At 49.4% G+C, this 14,805-nt stretch overlaps 1 protein-coding gene across 1 annotated transcript; it reads right to left on the bottom strand.

Annotated features, from left to right (window-relative positions):
- Nucleotides 1–10,655: 10,655 nt before the first annotated feature.
- Nucleotides 10,656–13,806, bottom strand: RPS11 (ribosomal protein S11). The gene is made up of 5 exons (XM_080704596.1): nt 13,785–13,806; nt 12,214–12,345; nt 11,961–12,036; nt 11,548–11,677; nt 10,656–10,814 (listed from the first exon to the last, which is right to left on the bottom strand). Exons 1-5 carry the CDS (start codon nt 13,797–13,799, stop codon nt 10,691–10,693), a joined length of 477 nt encoding a protein of 158 aa, XP_080560722.1. The 5' UTR covers nt 13,800–13,806; the 3' UTR covers nt 10,656–10,690.
- Between the last annotated feature and the right edge of the window lie 999 nt (nt 13,807–14,805).

Raw genomic sequence — 14,805 nt, 5'->3', positions numbered from 1 at the left:
CCCTTCCTTCTGACACTGGACACCCACGGGTCTGTGCGGCCACCGGGACGCCTGGAGGGCAATATTTGGGGGCCCGGTCCCAGATGACAACAATGCCTTCTTCCTTGATGAACTTTCACCCCTTAATTGAATCTAGTTTGGTTAATTAATTACAGAAACCACTTAGGCTGAAATTCAATTCTTCCAGCTCTGCCCGCCCGCAGCCCCTCCTCCCCAAATTCCAGGCCCAGCCCTCCACTCTCAGTCCTGGGATTTCAGGCCCAGCCCTCACTCACAGACCGGGGATCCAGGCCTAGGCCTCTTCCCTCCAACCCAGGATTCCAGGCCCAGCCCTCCTCCCTCTGGGCCCCTGAGAGCTCACCACTGCCTTGTTCCCTTCCTGCCGGCTCCCTCCCTGACTGAAGACCCCAGTTCCTCTCTCACATCCTGTCCGGAGACTGCTCCCTGATTCCAAGAATATACAACCCCACCCCCCAGCTGCAGGGCACACCCCAGGCTTTAGGCCCAGCCTCTTCGAAACTTTTGTCTTTTATATATTATTTTTTTTTGGGGGGGAGGTTACTAGGGATGGAACCCAGGGGCATTCTACCTCCGGGCGACACCCCCAACCCTATTTTGTAGTCTTTATTTTGAAACAGGGCCTCACTAAACAGCGGAGGCTGCCCTTTTATTAGCATTGCTTTCCTCTCTCTCTCTCTGTTGCTGCTTATATTTTATTTTGAGGGTGTCAGCCACTTAGCATGACAGAGTTGGGAATGGAACCTAACACTTTTGTACCGGCACGATTTATGTCCAGGGCCTGATTTGTCATTGCCAGGACTCCTGGAAAACCCCTTGGAGCCACCCTTAAAATCAGAGGAAGCCTGGCCTGGTGGCGCACGCTTGTAATCCCAGCATTTGGGAGGCTGAGACAGGAGGATCCCAGTTCCCATACAGCCTCAGCTATTTAGGCCCTTTGCAACTCAGTGAGACCCTGTTTCAAAATAAAGAATTAAAAATCAGGCTGGGGGGTGTAGTTTGGAGGTAAAAATGACCCTGGGTTCCATCCCCCGTACCGAAAAAAAAAATAAGTAAATAAAATCAGAGGACAATCCTTCAAGGGCCAGTTGCCCCAACCTCAGCAATTTAGGGAGACCCTGTTTCAAAATTAAAAATAAGCTGGATGTGGTGGCACATGTTTGTAATAAAAAATAAAATCAGAACCCTTTGCAACTCAGTGAGACTCTGTTTCAAAATAGAGAATAAACTGGGCATGGTGGCACACGCTTGTAATCCCCGCGCTTGGGAGGCGGAGACAGGAGGATTGCGCAGGTTTGAAGCCAGCCGCACTGGCTTAAGAGACCCTGTTTCCAAATATTAAAAAAAGTATAAAATAGGTCTGGGAGTATAACCTGGAGGTAGAAGGGCTTCCAGGAACCCCAGTACCACCAAAAAACCCCCAAAACAAAACAAAACAAAGAATAAAAAGCAGGGTTGGGGGTGTCACTTGGAGGTAGAATGCCCCTGGGTTCCATCCTCAGTACCATAATAAATAAATAAATAAATAAATAAATAAATAAATAAAATCAGGTTGAGTGTACCTTAGAGGTAGAATACTTCTGGGTTCAATCCTGGTACTACACACAATACCACACAAAATAAATAAATAAATAAATAAATAAATAAATAAATAAATATTAGAAATAAACTGGGCATGGTGGCACACACTTGTAATCCCAGTACTACTCGGGAGGCTGAGACAGGAGGATTGCAGTTTTGCCACCAGCCTCAGGTACTTAGTGAGACCCTGTTTCAAAATAAAGAATAAAAAATAGAGCTGGTAGTGTACTTCTGGGGTAGAATGCCCCTGGGTTTCATCCCCAGACCTGCAAAGAAAAAAAAGAAAAAAAAAGAAAAAAAAAAAAAAAGAAGGAAAGAAAGGAAGGAAAGAAAAATAGGAAAATAGGGCTAGGGTATAGCACGGAAGTAGAATGTCCCTGAGTTCCATCCCCAGTAAAAAAAAAAAAAAGCAAAAAAAGAAATATTGTCTTTCTAGGTTGATAAGAGTCTCACTTGCTGAGGCTGTCCTCAAACATGTGATCTTCTTGTCTCAACCTCCCAAATACTGGGATTATAAGCATGGGCCACCATGCCCAGATAAAAATAAATAAATAAAATAATATAGGAGACTGGCTACAGTTGTATATGTCTATAATCTCAGTACTTGGGAGGCTGAGAAAGGAGGAGCACAGGTTTACAGTCAGCCTCAGCAACATAGAAAGGTACTCGAAATTTAGTGAGATCCTACTTGAAAATAAATAAAATATTACTGGGGGTGTAGCTCAAGGGAGGGTGCCCCTGTGTTCAATCCCCAGTATCACACATGCACACACAAATAAATAATAGAGCCAGGCATGGTGGTGCATGCTTGTAATCCCAGCATTCCGGAGGCTGAGACAGGATGATCAGGGTTCCTGGACAGCTTCAGCTACTTATCGAGGAGTCAATCTTTAGTATCAGTCAATCAATCAAGCTGGGTGTGGTAGCACATGCTTGTATCCCCGCACTTGGGAGGCTGAGACAGGAGGATCGCACAGGTTCAAAGCCAGCCTCAGCTACTTAGTGAGGCTCTCAGCAACTTAGTGAGACCCTGTTTCCAAATAAAATATAAAATAGATCTGGGAGTATAACCTGGAGGTAGAAAGTCTCTGGGTTCTACCCCAGTACCACAAAAAAAAAAAAAAAAAAAAAAAAAAGAAAAGCAAGAGAGAAGAAAAGAAATCCTGTGGCAGGACCAGCTATACAATATTCAGTGCCTGGTGCCTGTGCAAAATGAAAACATAAGATCCTTTACTCCAATTTTAGGGCAATTCAAGCAGGACCTTGCAGCAACTGGTCACTTCTGGTTGACCCCAGGGGTAGTAGGTCCTGAAGTTGTGGCCACAAGGGGAATCTGCTATGAAGGATCCCAGTCATCTCTGAGCTGTGATACACTCCCAGCCCTAATTTTTATTCTTTATTTTGAAACAGAGTCTCAGTGAGTTGCAAAGGGCCTCACTAAGTAGCTGAGGCTGGCTGTGAACCGCGATCCAAATGCTGGGATTGCAAGCGTGCGCCACCACACCTGGCTTGAGCTGTACTCTTGAATCACGTAAACATCTGCCCTTCCCTCTGCAACTGCATAGTAGTGACCCCCGCTGGCCATCACACCTGAACTCAAAACCATAAAACCATACCCTAGCTAGGCCAGTGGAGGTGGCGTAGGTCTGTAATTCTGACCACTGGGGAGCCTGAGGCAGGAGGACCAAAGGTTTGATGCCAGCACACCATAAATGAGCATGACCATGTTTCAAAATAAAAAAACAAAAAGGAGCTGAGTGTGGTGCTGCATTCTTGTAATCCCAGCATTTGGGAGGCTGAGACAGGAGGATCGCGGTTCGAGGACAGCCTCAGCTAGTGAGGCCCTTTGCAACTCAGTGAGACCCTGTTTCAAAATAAAGAATAAAAAATGGGGCTGGGGCTTTAGCTCAGAGGTAGAATGCCCCTGGGTTCCATACCCACTACTGGAAAAAAAAAAAGCCAATTATGGTGGTGCACGCCTATAAGTCTAGTACTTAGGAGGCTGAGACAGGAGGATCATGGTTCAAAGACAGCCTCATCAAGTGGTGAGATTCTCATCAACCTAGTGAGAGCCTATTTTATTTATTTATTTAGTGGTACTGTATATTGAACCCAGGGGCATTCTACCTACAAGCTGTATCTCAGCTCTATTTTTTTATACTTTATTTTGAAATAGGGTTTCACTAAGTTGCAAAAGGCCTCACTAAGCATCTGAGGCTGGCCACAAACTTTTGATCCTCCTGTCTCATCTTCCCATGTAGTGAGATTACAAGCGTGTGCCACCATGCCCAGCCAAGACCCTGTTTTATTTTATTTATTTATTTATTGTGGTACTGAGGATGGAACCCAGAAGCTTTTCTACTTCTGGGCTATACTCCCAGCCCTATTTTTACTTTATTTGGAAACAGGGTCTCACTAAGTTGCTGAGAGCCTAAGTAGCTGAGGCTGGCTTTGAACCTGTGCAATCTCCTGTCTCAGCCTCCCAAGCACGGGGATTAAAAGCGTGTACCACCACGCCAGGCTCCAAGACGCTGTTTTAAAACAAAAATAAACTAGGGCCAGGCATGGTGGCACCCGCTTGTAATCCCAGCACTTGGGAGGCTGACACAGGAGGATCGCACAGGTTCAAAGCCAGCCTCAGCTACTTAGTGAGGCTCTCAGCAACTTAGTGAGACCCTGTTTCCAAATAAATTATAAAATAGGGCTCAGAGTATAGCCCGGAGGTAGAATGCCTCTGGGTTCCACCCCCAGTACCGCAAAAAATAAAAAAATAAAAATAAAAATACACTAGGCTTGTAGTTCCAGTACTTGAGAGGCTGAAACAGAATTGAAGGTTTGAAGACAGCCTCATCAGCATAGTGAGACTTTTTTTTTTAATGCACTGGGTGTTTAACCCAGAGCATTCTACCTTCAAGCTACACCCCTAGCCCTGTTTTTTATTCTTTATTTTGAAACTGGGTCTTGTCGAGGGCCTCATTAAGTAGCGGAGGCTGTCCATGAACCTGTGATCCTCCTTTCTCAACTTCCCAAGTACTGGGATTATAAATCTGTGTCATCGCCGGGCGTGGTGGCGCACGCTTGTAATCCCCGCGCTTGGGAGGTTGAGACAGGAGGTTCGCACAGGTTCGAAGCCAGCCTCAGCTACTTAGACCCTGTTTCCAAATAAAATATAAAATACGTCTGGGAGTATAATAGCCCAGAGGTAGAAGCCCTCTGGGTTCCACCCCTAGTACCACCAAAAATAAAAAAATAAATAAATAAAATAAAATAAATGTGTGTCATCACACCCAGCTATAGCTAGACTTTTTTTTTTTTTTGGGGGGGGTAGTACTGGGGTTCCTGGAAACCCTTCTACCTCCGGGCTACAATCCCAAACCTATTTTATATTTTTTAAAATTTGGAAACAGGGTCTCTTAAGCTTTTTTTTTTTTTTTTTTTGTGGTATTGGGGATGGAACCTAGGGCCCTTCTACCTCCAGGTTACAGTCCCAGACCTATTTTATATTTTATTTAGAAACAGGGTCTCACTAAGCTGCTGAGAGCCTAAGTAGCAGAGATTGGCTTAGAATCTGCAAGGTTCTCCTGTCTCAGCCTCCCAAGTACTGTGATTACAAGCATGAGCCACCATGCTCAGCTTTTTTTTTTTTTTTTTTTTAAGGTACTGGGAAGGAAACCCAGGGCATTCTACCCCTGAGATACACCCTCAGCCCTATTTTTTATTCCTTATTTTGAAACTGGGTCTCACTGAATTGCAAAGGGCCTAAGTAGTAGCTGAGGCTGGCCATGAACCACAATCCTCCTGTCTCAGCCTCCCAAATGCTGGGTTTACAAGTGTGAGCCACCACGCCCTGCTGTTTGAGAGGGTCTCACTAAATTGCAGAGGGCTTCATGAGGATGCTGAGTTTGTCTGTGAACCTCAGATCTTCCTGTCTCAGCCTTCCAAGTACTGGGATTGCAGGTGTGCACCACCTGAAACATGAAATCCATCCGTTCACTCAAAGCACATTCCTGGAGACCTACAAAACTGTGCTGTGGGGAGGCAGATTCTCTGCCTATTTGGAGCTCAAGTCTCAGTGGGGGAGACAAGAGCGCGCACACACACATACATACACACGTACGTATGCAATAGTGCACAATAAATAGGAACCAAGGGCTTCCCCTGTCTCTGTAGGATAATAAAGCAGGAAGAGGATCCAAAGAGCCTGAAGTTTTTGCCCAGTGGAAATGGTTGGTGATGACTGAAGATGGTGAGGAAGGCTGGGAGGGTGCTGGCGGAAGGCAGGTTAAGTAATTGCAGCTGAGAGAACGGAGGCTGAGGAGGCCGCAGGCTGTGGGCTGGAGGCAGGGCAGTAGGTAGGAGGGGAGGGCAGAGGGGGGTTTCGAGGGTGTCTGGGTCTGAGGCTGAAGGTCATTCGCCTGCTCCTTGGTCCTGGCTTCCAGGCTCCGCAGACACATCAGCAGTGGAACGTGCCTGGAGATCAGGTAGCCTGACACGATGGGGTGCCAAGGAGACGCCCCAACAACCGCTGGGAGGAAACAGGGGAGCAGGCTGTTGTTGGAAACAGTCACCCCACCCTGAACGGAAGCACCTGTGGCCGGAGGGGGCCTGCTCCTCTGAGCAGCCTCAGATCCCTCTCTGGGCCCCTGTCCCTTTTGCCACCTGGGTTGTCCTCTCCGGGCCTCTCACGCCCCCCTGCCCCGCAGGTCTCTGTGCTCCTGTCCCTCCTGCTGGCTCGCCCCCCACCTGGCACAGCTGGTGGTTCTGCAGCTCGGGCAGTGCCCCCTGACCTGTCCCTGCCCCTTCCTGCTCTCTGATGCGGGCCCACTTCCTCTGGCAGGAACCCCCGCCCTCACCGCCCGGGTAAAAGGCAGAGGCTGGGCTGCAGGGTGCGGCGTCCCCGGAGGCAGTGGCTTCACCTCTCCTCATGGCCCTGTCTCCCAACCCTTGTACCAGTGCTGTGCCTCAGACCCTGGTACAGGCCTGGGGGTCAGGGACCCGGGGACCTCAGCACCGGCAGGCCCAGGAGGTGAGGATGGCAGGTACTCCAGCATCTCCTTCCCATCTCTGGCTGTGGCTTTGACAAGTCTCTTCCTATCAGGTTGGGTCCCCCTCCCTTCTCCTGGCCCTTTCTCACTTTTCCTGGGTCTTAAACCTGTGAACCTCCCATCTCAGCCTCCCAAGTACTGAGATCATAGTTGTACACCCCCATGCCCAATTGGCTTTCCTTCTGTCCCCAACATCAGGTCTCTATCATTCAGACCCTGATCCCATCTCTCTCCTACTTCTATTCTCTGTTGGCTCTACCTCTGCGCCCCTTGTGTGTTTTTTTTTTTTACAGGGGATGGAACTCAGGGACATTCTACCTCTGAGCTAGACCCTCAGCCTTATTTATTTTCAATCAGGGTCTCTTGCTGGTTGTGGTGGCGCAGGCTTGTAATCCCAGCATTTGGGAGGCTGAGACATAAGGATCTTGATTCATGGACAGCCTCAGCTACTACTTAGTGAGGCCCTTGGCAACTCAGTGAGACCCTTTCAAAATAAAAAATAGGGCAGGGGATGTAGGCTGGAGGTAGAAGACCCTTGGGTTCCATCCCCGGTACTGTGGAGAGAAAAAACAGGGCATCACTAAGTTGTAGAGGACCTCAATAAGTTGCTGAGGTTGGACAAATTTTTTGGTGGTACTGGGGTTCCTGGAAACCCTTCTACCTCCAGGCTACACTCCCAGACCTATTTTATATTTTTTTATTTGGAAACAGGGTCTCTTAAGCCAGTGAGGCTGGCTTCGAACCCACGTGATCCTCCTGTCTCTACCTCCCAAGCGCAGGGATTACAAGCGTGCGCCACCACGTCCAGCTAGGACACAAATTTTTGATCCTCCTGTTTCAGTCTCCCAGGAACTAAGATTCCAAGTATGCACCTCCATGCTTGGCTTCAGGGCCCATTTCTGAGCCTGTGCTCCAGAACTGCAGGGCTAGGTTTCAGGTTGGCCGCACAGGGGAGTCTAGTTCTCAGGATTAATCTCAGCCAGGCATGGTGGTACATGCTTACAACTCCAGTACTTGGGAGGCTGAGACAGGATTGAAGGTTTGAGGACTGCCTCAGTAACTTGGTGAGGCTCTAACTTCATGAGACACTGTTTCAAAGTAAAAAATAACAGGGCTGGGGCTGTAGCTCAGAAGAATGCCCCTGGGTTCCATCCCCAGAACAAGCAAAAGCCTATTCCCCTTTGATTGAGGCAGTGGGGCAAAGTAGTTAACAGAATGTGAGGCCTAGAAGGCAGCTACTCACGGGAACCCCAGGCAGAGGGCCCGACCCCTCTCAAGTGTTTCCTCATCTGCAGTGGGCATTCATGGTACTCACCTAGGAATGTGTTGGGGACCTCACTGGGCCCTTAGCTGTAAGATAGGCCTAGGTGGAAAGCCCAGACCCACAGGTCAGAGTTAAGAGCTGGAAAACCTTTAAGCCTGTAGCAGAGTAGCTGCTTCCCTCTTCCCTCCCTACCCAAGCCACAAAGTCTAGACCAAAACCTGGAGGACCAGGAGCCGCAGCCTTCCTCCACTTCTGCCCTAGAGATAGGGGGGGACACCACCAGGAAGTTAGCCTAACTACTAAAATACCAAGAGAAGACAAGAAGTGAGGCTTGGTGGCAGTCCTGTAATCCCAGTATTTGGGAGGCAGAGTATCCAGTCTCAACATTTTAGCAAGTCCTTCAGCAACTTGAAGAGAACCTGTTTCAAGATTAAAAATAGGAAGCTGGTCGTGGTGGCTCACACTTGTAATTCCAGCACTTGGAAGGCTCAGACCGGATTGCACAGGTTCGAAGCCAGCCTCAGCTAATTAGTGAGGCTCTTGGCTACTAGTGAGACCCTGTTTCCAAATAAAGTATAAAATAGGTCTGGGAGTATAGCCCAGAGGTAGAAAAGCCCCCGGGTTCCACCCTCAATACCACAAACAAAACAAAACACCACTCAGTACTCAGAAACAGAATGTCCTTGGATTCAGCCCCAACACACACACACACACACAAAAAAATAGGAGCCAGGCATGGTGGTGCATGACCACAATCCTGATACTTGGGAAGCGGAGACAGGAATGCAGGTTCCAGTACTTAGAACAAGCCTTAGCAAGTACTGAGACTTAGCAACCTAGTAAGAGCCTTTTTTTTTTTTTTGGTAGTGGTACTGGGGTTCCTGGAAGCCCTTCTACCTCTGGCTACACTCTCACGGGCTACACTCCCAGACCTATTTTTATTTTTTTACTTTGGAAACAGGGTCTCTTAAGCCAGCATGGCTGGCTTCGAACCTGTGTGATCCTCCTGTCTCCGCCTTCCAAGCGCAGAGATTACAAGTGTGCACCACCACGCCCGGCAAAGGTCCTGTTTTGAAATAAACTAGGGCTGGGGTGTATCTCAGAGGTTGCATACCCCGGGTTTGATTTCCAGTACTGCAAATAAAAGCAAGCTGGGCATGGTAGAACACACCTATAAACCCACTTGGAAGGATGAGAGAAAAAAAGGATACCCTTGGGAAGATGAGGCAAGAGTCATAAGTTTGAGGCCAGCCTCAGCAATTTAGGGAGACTTTCCAAATAAAAACAGGCTGGGGCCAGGTGTGGTGGCGCTCGCGTGTAATTTTAGGAGGACTGCAGTTGGCAGACAGCCTCAGCTACTTAGTGAGGCCTTTTCAACTCAGAGACCGTTTCAAAATAAAGAACAAGCTGGGTGTGATGGCGCACGCTAGTAAATCCCAGCGCTTAGGAGGCTGAGACAGGAGGATCACGCAGGTTCGAAGCCAGCCTCAGCTACTTAGTGAGACTCTCAGCAACCTAGTGAGACCGTTTCCAAATAAAATAGAAAATAGGTCTGGGAGTGTAGCCTGGAGGTAGAAGGCCCCTGGATTTCATTCCCAGGACTATACACACCAAAAATGAACAAAAAATAGGGCTGGCGTGCAGCTCGGAGGTAGAAGAATGCCCCTGGGTTCATCCTCAGTACGACAGACACACACACACACACACACACACACAAAGGCTAGGGATGTTGTAATCCTAATATCGAGGGAGGGGAGGTATGGAGACAGGGAGGATCATAGGTTTATGGGCAACCTCAGCAACTTAGAGACCCTGTTTCAAAGTAGAGGACTGGGGGTATTATCAACAACTTAAATAAAAAATAAGGCTGGGGATGTAACTCTGAGGTAGAATGCCCGAGTTCAATTCTCAGTACCACAAGAAATAAAAAATAAAAGATAGGGCTGGGGGTGTTGCTCAAAGGTAGGAGGATCAAAATTCAATTGAGAGTATGCCCTCACACACCCCTACCAAAATGAAAAGGGCCAAAAAAGACCATATCAGATAGAGCCCAGGGGCGTTGTCCATCAGGGCTAAACACCCTGTCATTTTTTGTGGTACTGGGATGAAACCCAGGAGCATTCTACCAATTTTTTGGGGGGATGGTACTGGGGTTCCCGGAAACCCTTCTACCTCTGGGCTACACTCCAGACACCTATTTTTTATATATATTTTTTTGGAAACAGGGTCAAACCTGCAGGATCGTCCTGTTTCTGCCTCCCAAGCACGGGGATTACAAGCATGCACTACCACGCCCGGCTCTACCTTTTTTTTTTTTTGGCGGGTCTGGGGATGGAACTCAGGGGCATTTGACCTCCAATCCCCTGCCCAATTTTTCATTCTTTATTTTTGAGACAGGGTCTCACTGAGTTGCAGAGGGCCTAAGTAGCTGAGGCTGTCTGCGAACTGCGTTCCTCCAGTCTCTCCCAAATGCTGAGATTACAAGTGTGACCCACCACGCCTGGCAACCCCAGCCCTATTGAGACATGGTTTTGCTCTGTTGCTAAGGTTGGCCTTGACCCTGCAGTCCTTTCTTAGCCTAAGTACTGGGGTTACAAGGCATATACCACAAAGCAACATCTAATTCAGGTGGCACCTCCCCCGCCCTACCCTATTCCCCACTTCATGAAGACAACCTGTCTCTGGCCAGGGACAATCCCTTTCTCTGCTAAGGGCACAGATTCCAAGCCTAGCCTGTGAGTTGGTGAATGAGTTTATTTGGGGAGTGGGCAGGTGTCCATTCTCAAAACTTCTGGAACTGCTTCTTGGTGCCGGCAGCCTTGGTGACCTTGAGCACATTGAAGCGCACTGTCTTGCTCAGAGGCCTGCACTCGCCCACCGTGACGATGTCGCCGATCTGGACGTCCCTGTGGGGGCAGGCAGGGGCATGTCCTCAGGAGGGGTCCCCTCAGCAGACCCCTAGAGAAAACCCTTTGTTCCCATCACTGGGCTGGGGAGCTCCACCTCAGTTCCGTCTAACCCCAGTTCAGCTCCTGCTGCCACCCAGCTGTCCCCTAGTTATCTGGTGAACACAAATCATTGTCTCTATCTGTTGTTTTCTCTACTTCATGAAAAAGAAATGGAGCCTCCTGAGATGGCCTGTAGCCTCCCCACCATTCCCCAGTAGTGTCTACCCTATAACCAACAGCCAGGGTCTAGCAACTCCACGGCCAGTGGCAACCAACCTCCTCCCCACCCCCACCAAGCTCCCAAGCCGCTGTTCCACGAGGCTCTCCCTTACTGGCTACCATTCCACATTCCACCTCCTATCCTCTCCCCACTTGTTTGGTGACCTCCTTGATCCATGGCGGCCTATGGGGGAGCAGGACCTCGTCCCTTACCATAGAACACTACCCAGTGTTTTAACACCAATCCCCGTGTGTGATTAAGCTCAACGGGAAACACTAATTCCAATGTATCTAATACAGCAGTGAACCTTTTGGTCCCAAGACTTCTGCCTATCCCTCAGATTCTAAGGAACATATCAAACCCTCAGAATTCTGGAGTCTGTCAGAAATGTTACCCCATCCAGCTGTTCTCTGGGCCTCAAGATGACCCATCTGGAAGAACCAGGGATACTCGAGGGACCACTGTGCTCACCTGAAGCAAGGGGACAGGTGGACAGACATGTTCTTGTGGCGCTTCTCAAAGCGGTTGTACTTTCGGATGTAGTGAAGATAGTCCCGGCGGATGACAATGGTCCTCTGCATCTTCATCTTGGTCACCACACCTAGGGAGAGGGGACAGAATGACTAGTCAGGACTCATGGAAAAGAGAACCAAAGGGAGCCCAAGGCATGCTGGGAATCAGAAGTTGCTTGAGTCTAGTAGATCCCAAGACGCTTTCCTTCTGGCATCAGCTTTGCCAATTGGCTTTTTCGGCAGCGCCCCATGATGGGCATCTGAAGACCATCGTGAAAACAGACATCATCTGCCAGTGCCCGTGGAATCCAGGAGTCTAGGCCCCAAGACCCTTTCCCTCCGGAAGTTCAGGTCCCAGAACCTGTCACTTACCTGACAGAATCCTCCCACGGATGGAAACATTACCAGTAAAGGGGCACTTTTTGTCAATGTAGGTGCCCTCAATGGCCTGAAGAGAAAAACATGAGAAAATGATGAGTATTAGACAAGCAGTTCCTGAACAGAGCTGAGGCCCCAGGAATACAAACTACAACTCCCACAAGCCCCAGGGGTTATCCAATCAGATGTGGACAGGACAGCTCTGCTAGGCACATGGGTCTCATTTTCTCGAGGGCCTCCTCCACACCTCTTTGGGTGTCTTGAAACCTAGACCGATGTTCTTGTAGTATCGAGGGAGCTTCTCCTTGCCAGTTTCTCCCAGCAGGACCCTCTTCTTGTTTTGAAAGATGGTCGGCTGCTTTTGATAGGCACGCTCTGTCTACATGAATGAAGAGGATGACCTTTGTTAAGTTTTAGAGCAGATGAGAAACCTCCCTTAAGAGTCCAGATCCAGTCTCCACAGCATTCACTCCCCAGTCACCAGCCCGAGGCCCCATGCCCCAGAAATCAGGGACTTACTGTGAAGAGTCATTTCAAGTTATGGGCTCTACATAACACCTCCCAACCCTGGCACCTTTCAGCAAGAATTATTCCCCTACACAGAGGGCCATGTTCAGGATTCATTCCCTAATATGTATGGGGCCTATCTTAAATACCAAAAGAGCAGCTCCCTGATTAGAACTCAGGTCCCCAGGATTAACCCTTAAGACTTACCAAAGATCACCTTTTAATCTTTGGGTTTTCCTCCTTCGGGTGTACCACTGGGGACTGAACCTAGGAGCCCAGTGAGCTAACCCCTACCCCCCCCTTTTTTGGTGGTACTTGGGATGGAACTCAGGGACCTTCTACCTCCTGGCTAGACTCCCAGACCTATTTTATATCTTATTTGGAAACAGAGTCTCACTAAGTTGCTAAGAGCCTCACTAGGTTGCTGAGGGTGGCTTTTGAACCTGTGTGATTCTCCTATGTCAGCCCCCAAGTTCTAGGATTAGAAGTGTGTGCCACCACATCCAGCTCCCCAGCCCTATTTTGTTTTGAAGCATGGTCTTGCTAGCTTACTGAGACCCTCCAAACTGCAGAGAACCCATGAAACTCCTGTCTCAGCCTCCTCAGCAGTGAGATTACAGGTGTGCGCCACCACACCGGTAGGTCTTTCTGTGCGGTACTGGGTACGGAATCCAGGGGCATTCTACCTCTGAGCTACACTCCCAGGACTACTTTTTTTTCTTATTCTTTATTTTGAAACAGTAAGCCCTGTGTGGTGGCGCACGCTTGTAATCCCAGCATTCCAGAGGCTGAGACCAGAGAACGCGGTTCGCGGACAGCCTCAGCTACTTAGCGAAGCCCTTCGCAACTCAGTGAAACCGTATTTCCAGGGGGGGAAAAAAAAAAGGCTAAAAAATAGGTCTGGGGTGTAGCTCGGAGGTAGAATTCCCCTGGGTTCCATTCCCAGTACCGCAAGGAAAAGAAAAAAAAAAAAAAAAAACAGGGTCTCACTGAGTTGCAGAGGGCCTAAGTAGCTGAGGCTGTCCACGAACCGCGATCTCAGCCTCCTAAATGGTGGAATTACAAGCGTGCCCCACCACGCTCGGCTTAACCCTTAGTTTTTAAGAGCATAACCCCTAAAACCGTGGAGCCTCCACTACTGTGAGAGCCCGCACGACGTAGATAGCCCTGCTTTAACGCAAACGCACGCTCCCCCATCTGAGTTAATCCCTAGGAAATCGTGGACGCCTGCTAAAACCCCCAAACCAAGATCTGGGGTCCTGCCCTCCCCCACGTACCCCTGAAGCCGAGGGTGGGCGCCCGAGCGCGTACCTGAATGTCCGCCATCTTTCCGGACGCGTGCAAAAAAGGAATGCGCCGGAAGCGTCTGGGTTTCCTTATCGACTAGAGAGGAAGTGACGAAAGAGCAAGGGGCGGGGCAGCAGGTGGGGGCGGTGCTTCGGCTCTGATGGACAGGCGGCCCCACCCCAGCGCGCGTTTCGGGGTCTGCAGGTGCGCGGCCATCTTGATGAACGGCGGAGCGGCGGGAAGCAGTGCACGCTGTCTCGCGAGAATCTCAGGCTAACCGCGCGCCGGCAGCGTCGGTTCAGGCTGCGAAGGTGTGGTTTCTGTTATCGCGAGAGTTACAGGGGGCCGCCATGTGGATTTGGGGACCGCATGGCTGAGCTCGTGCAGGCTTCAAACCGGAAGTGGCACATGGCGCGGCCATCTTTCTGCTGGGCAGGCGCCTGGCGGGGGCTGGCGTCTCTGCGATGGGCGGGGCAGCCATGAGCTTTCAGAAGCTGAATGAATGAGTTACTCTCCAGCCGTGGCCTGTTTCACTCCCAGCCGATGATTTAGAGGGTGTTTGGCGGAGGGCGGGAGCTGAATGTTTTTGTTTTTCTCACTTTAACAGTATTTTTTTTTTTTTTTTGCGGTTTTGGGGATGGAACCCAGGGGCATTTGACCTCCGAGCTACACCCCCTGCCATATAGGTGTGTGGTGGTACTAGGCATGGGAACCCAGGGGCATTCTACCTCTGAGCTACACTCCAGACGGAATTTCGTTCATTTATTTATTTTTGCGGCACTAGGGATGGAACCCAAGGATAATTTACCTCCGAGGTACACCTCTAGCCTATTTTTTATTCTTTATTTTGAAACGGGGTCTCAGTAAGTTGCAGAAGGCCTCACTAGGTTGCTGGGTGTGAACCTGCGATCCTCCTGTCTCGACCTCCCAAGTACTGGGATTACAAATCTGCACTTACACACCCGGCAGCTTTAATTTTGCTAGACAAAAGTTTTTCATTTTAAGCCGGGCGTGGTGAAGCACGCTTGTAATCCCAGCGTTTGGG

Source organism: Muscardinus avellanarius, assembly GCF_963383645.1.
Source record: "Muscardinus avellanarius genome assembly, chromosome: 10".
In the NCBI taxonomy this organism is placed as follows: Eukaryota; Metazoa; Chordata; class Mammalia; order Rodentia; family Gliridae; genus Muscardinus; species Muscardinus avellanarius.
Note: the sequence above shows the minus strand (reverse complement) of the source record. Positions and strands in the feature narration are given on the sequence as shown.

Coding starts and splice junctions, on each gene's coding strand:
- RPS11 (XM_080704596.1), bottom strand. Junction 12,037..12,213: donor GTTTCAAGACACCCAAAGAG/GTGTGGAGGAGG, acceptor TTTTCTCTTCAG/GCCATTGAGGGCACCTACAT. Junction 10,815..11,547: donor CACCTGTCCCCTTGCTTCAG/GTGAGCACAGTG, acceptor CTGCCCCCACAG/GGACGTCCAGATCGGCGACA.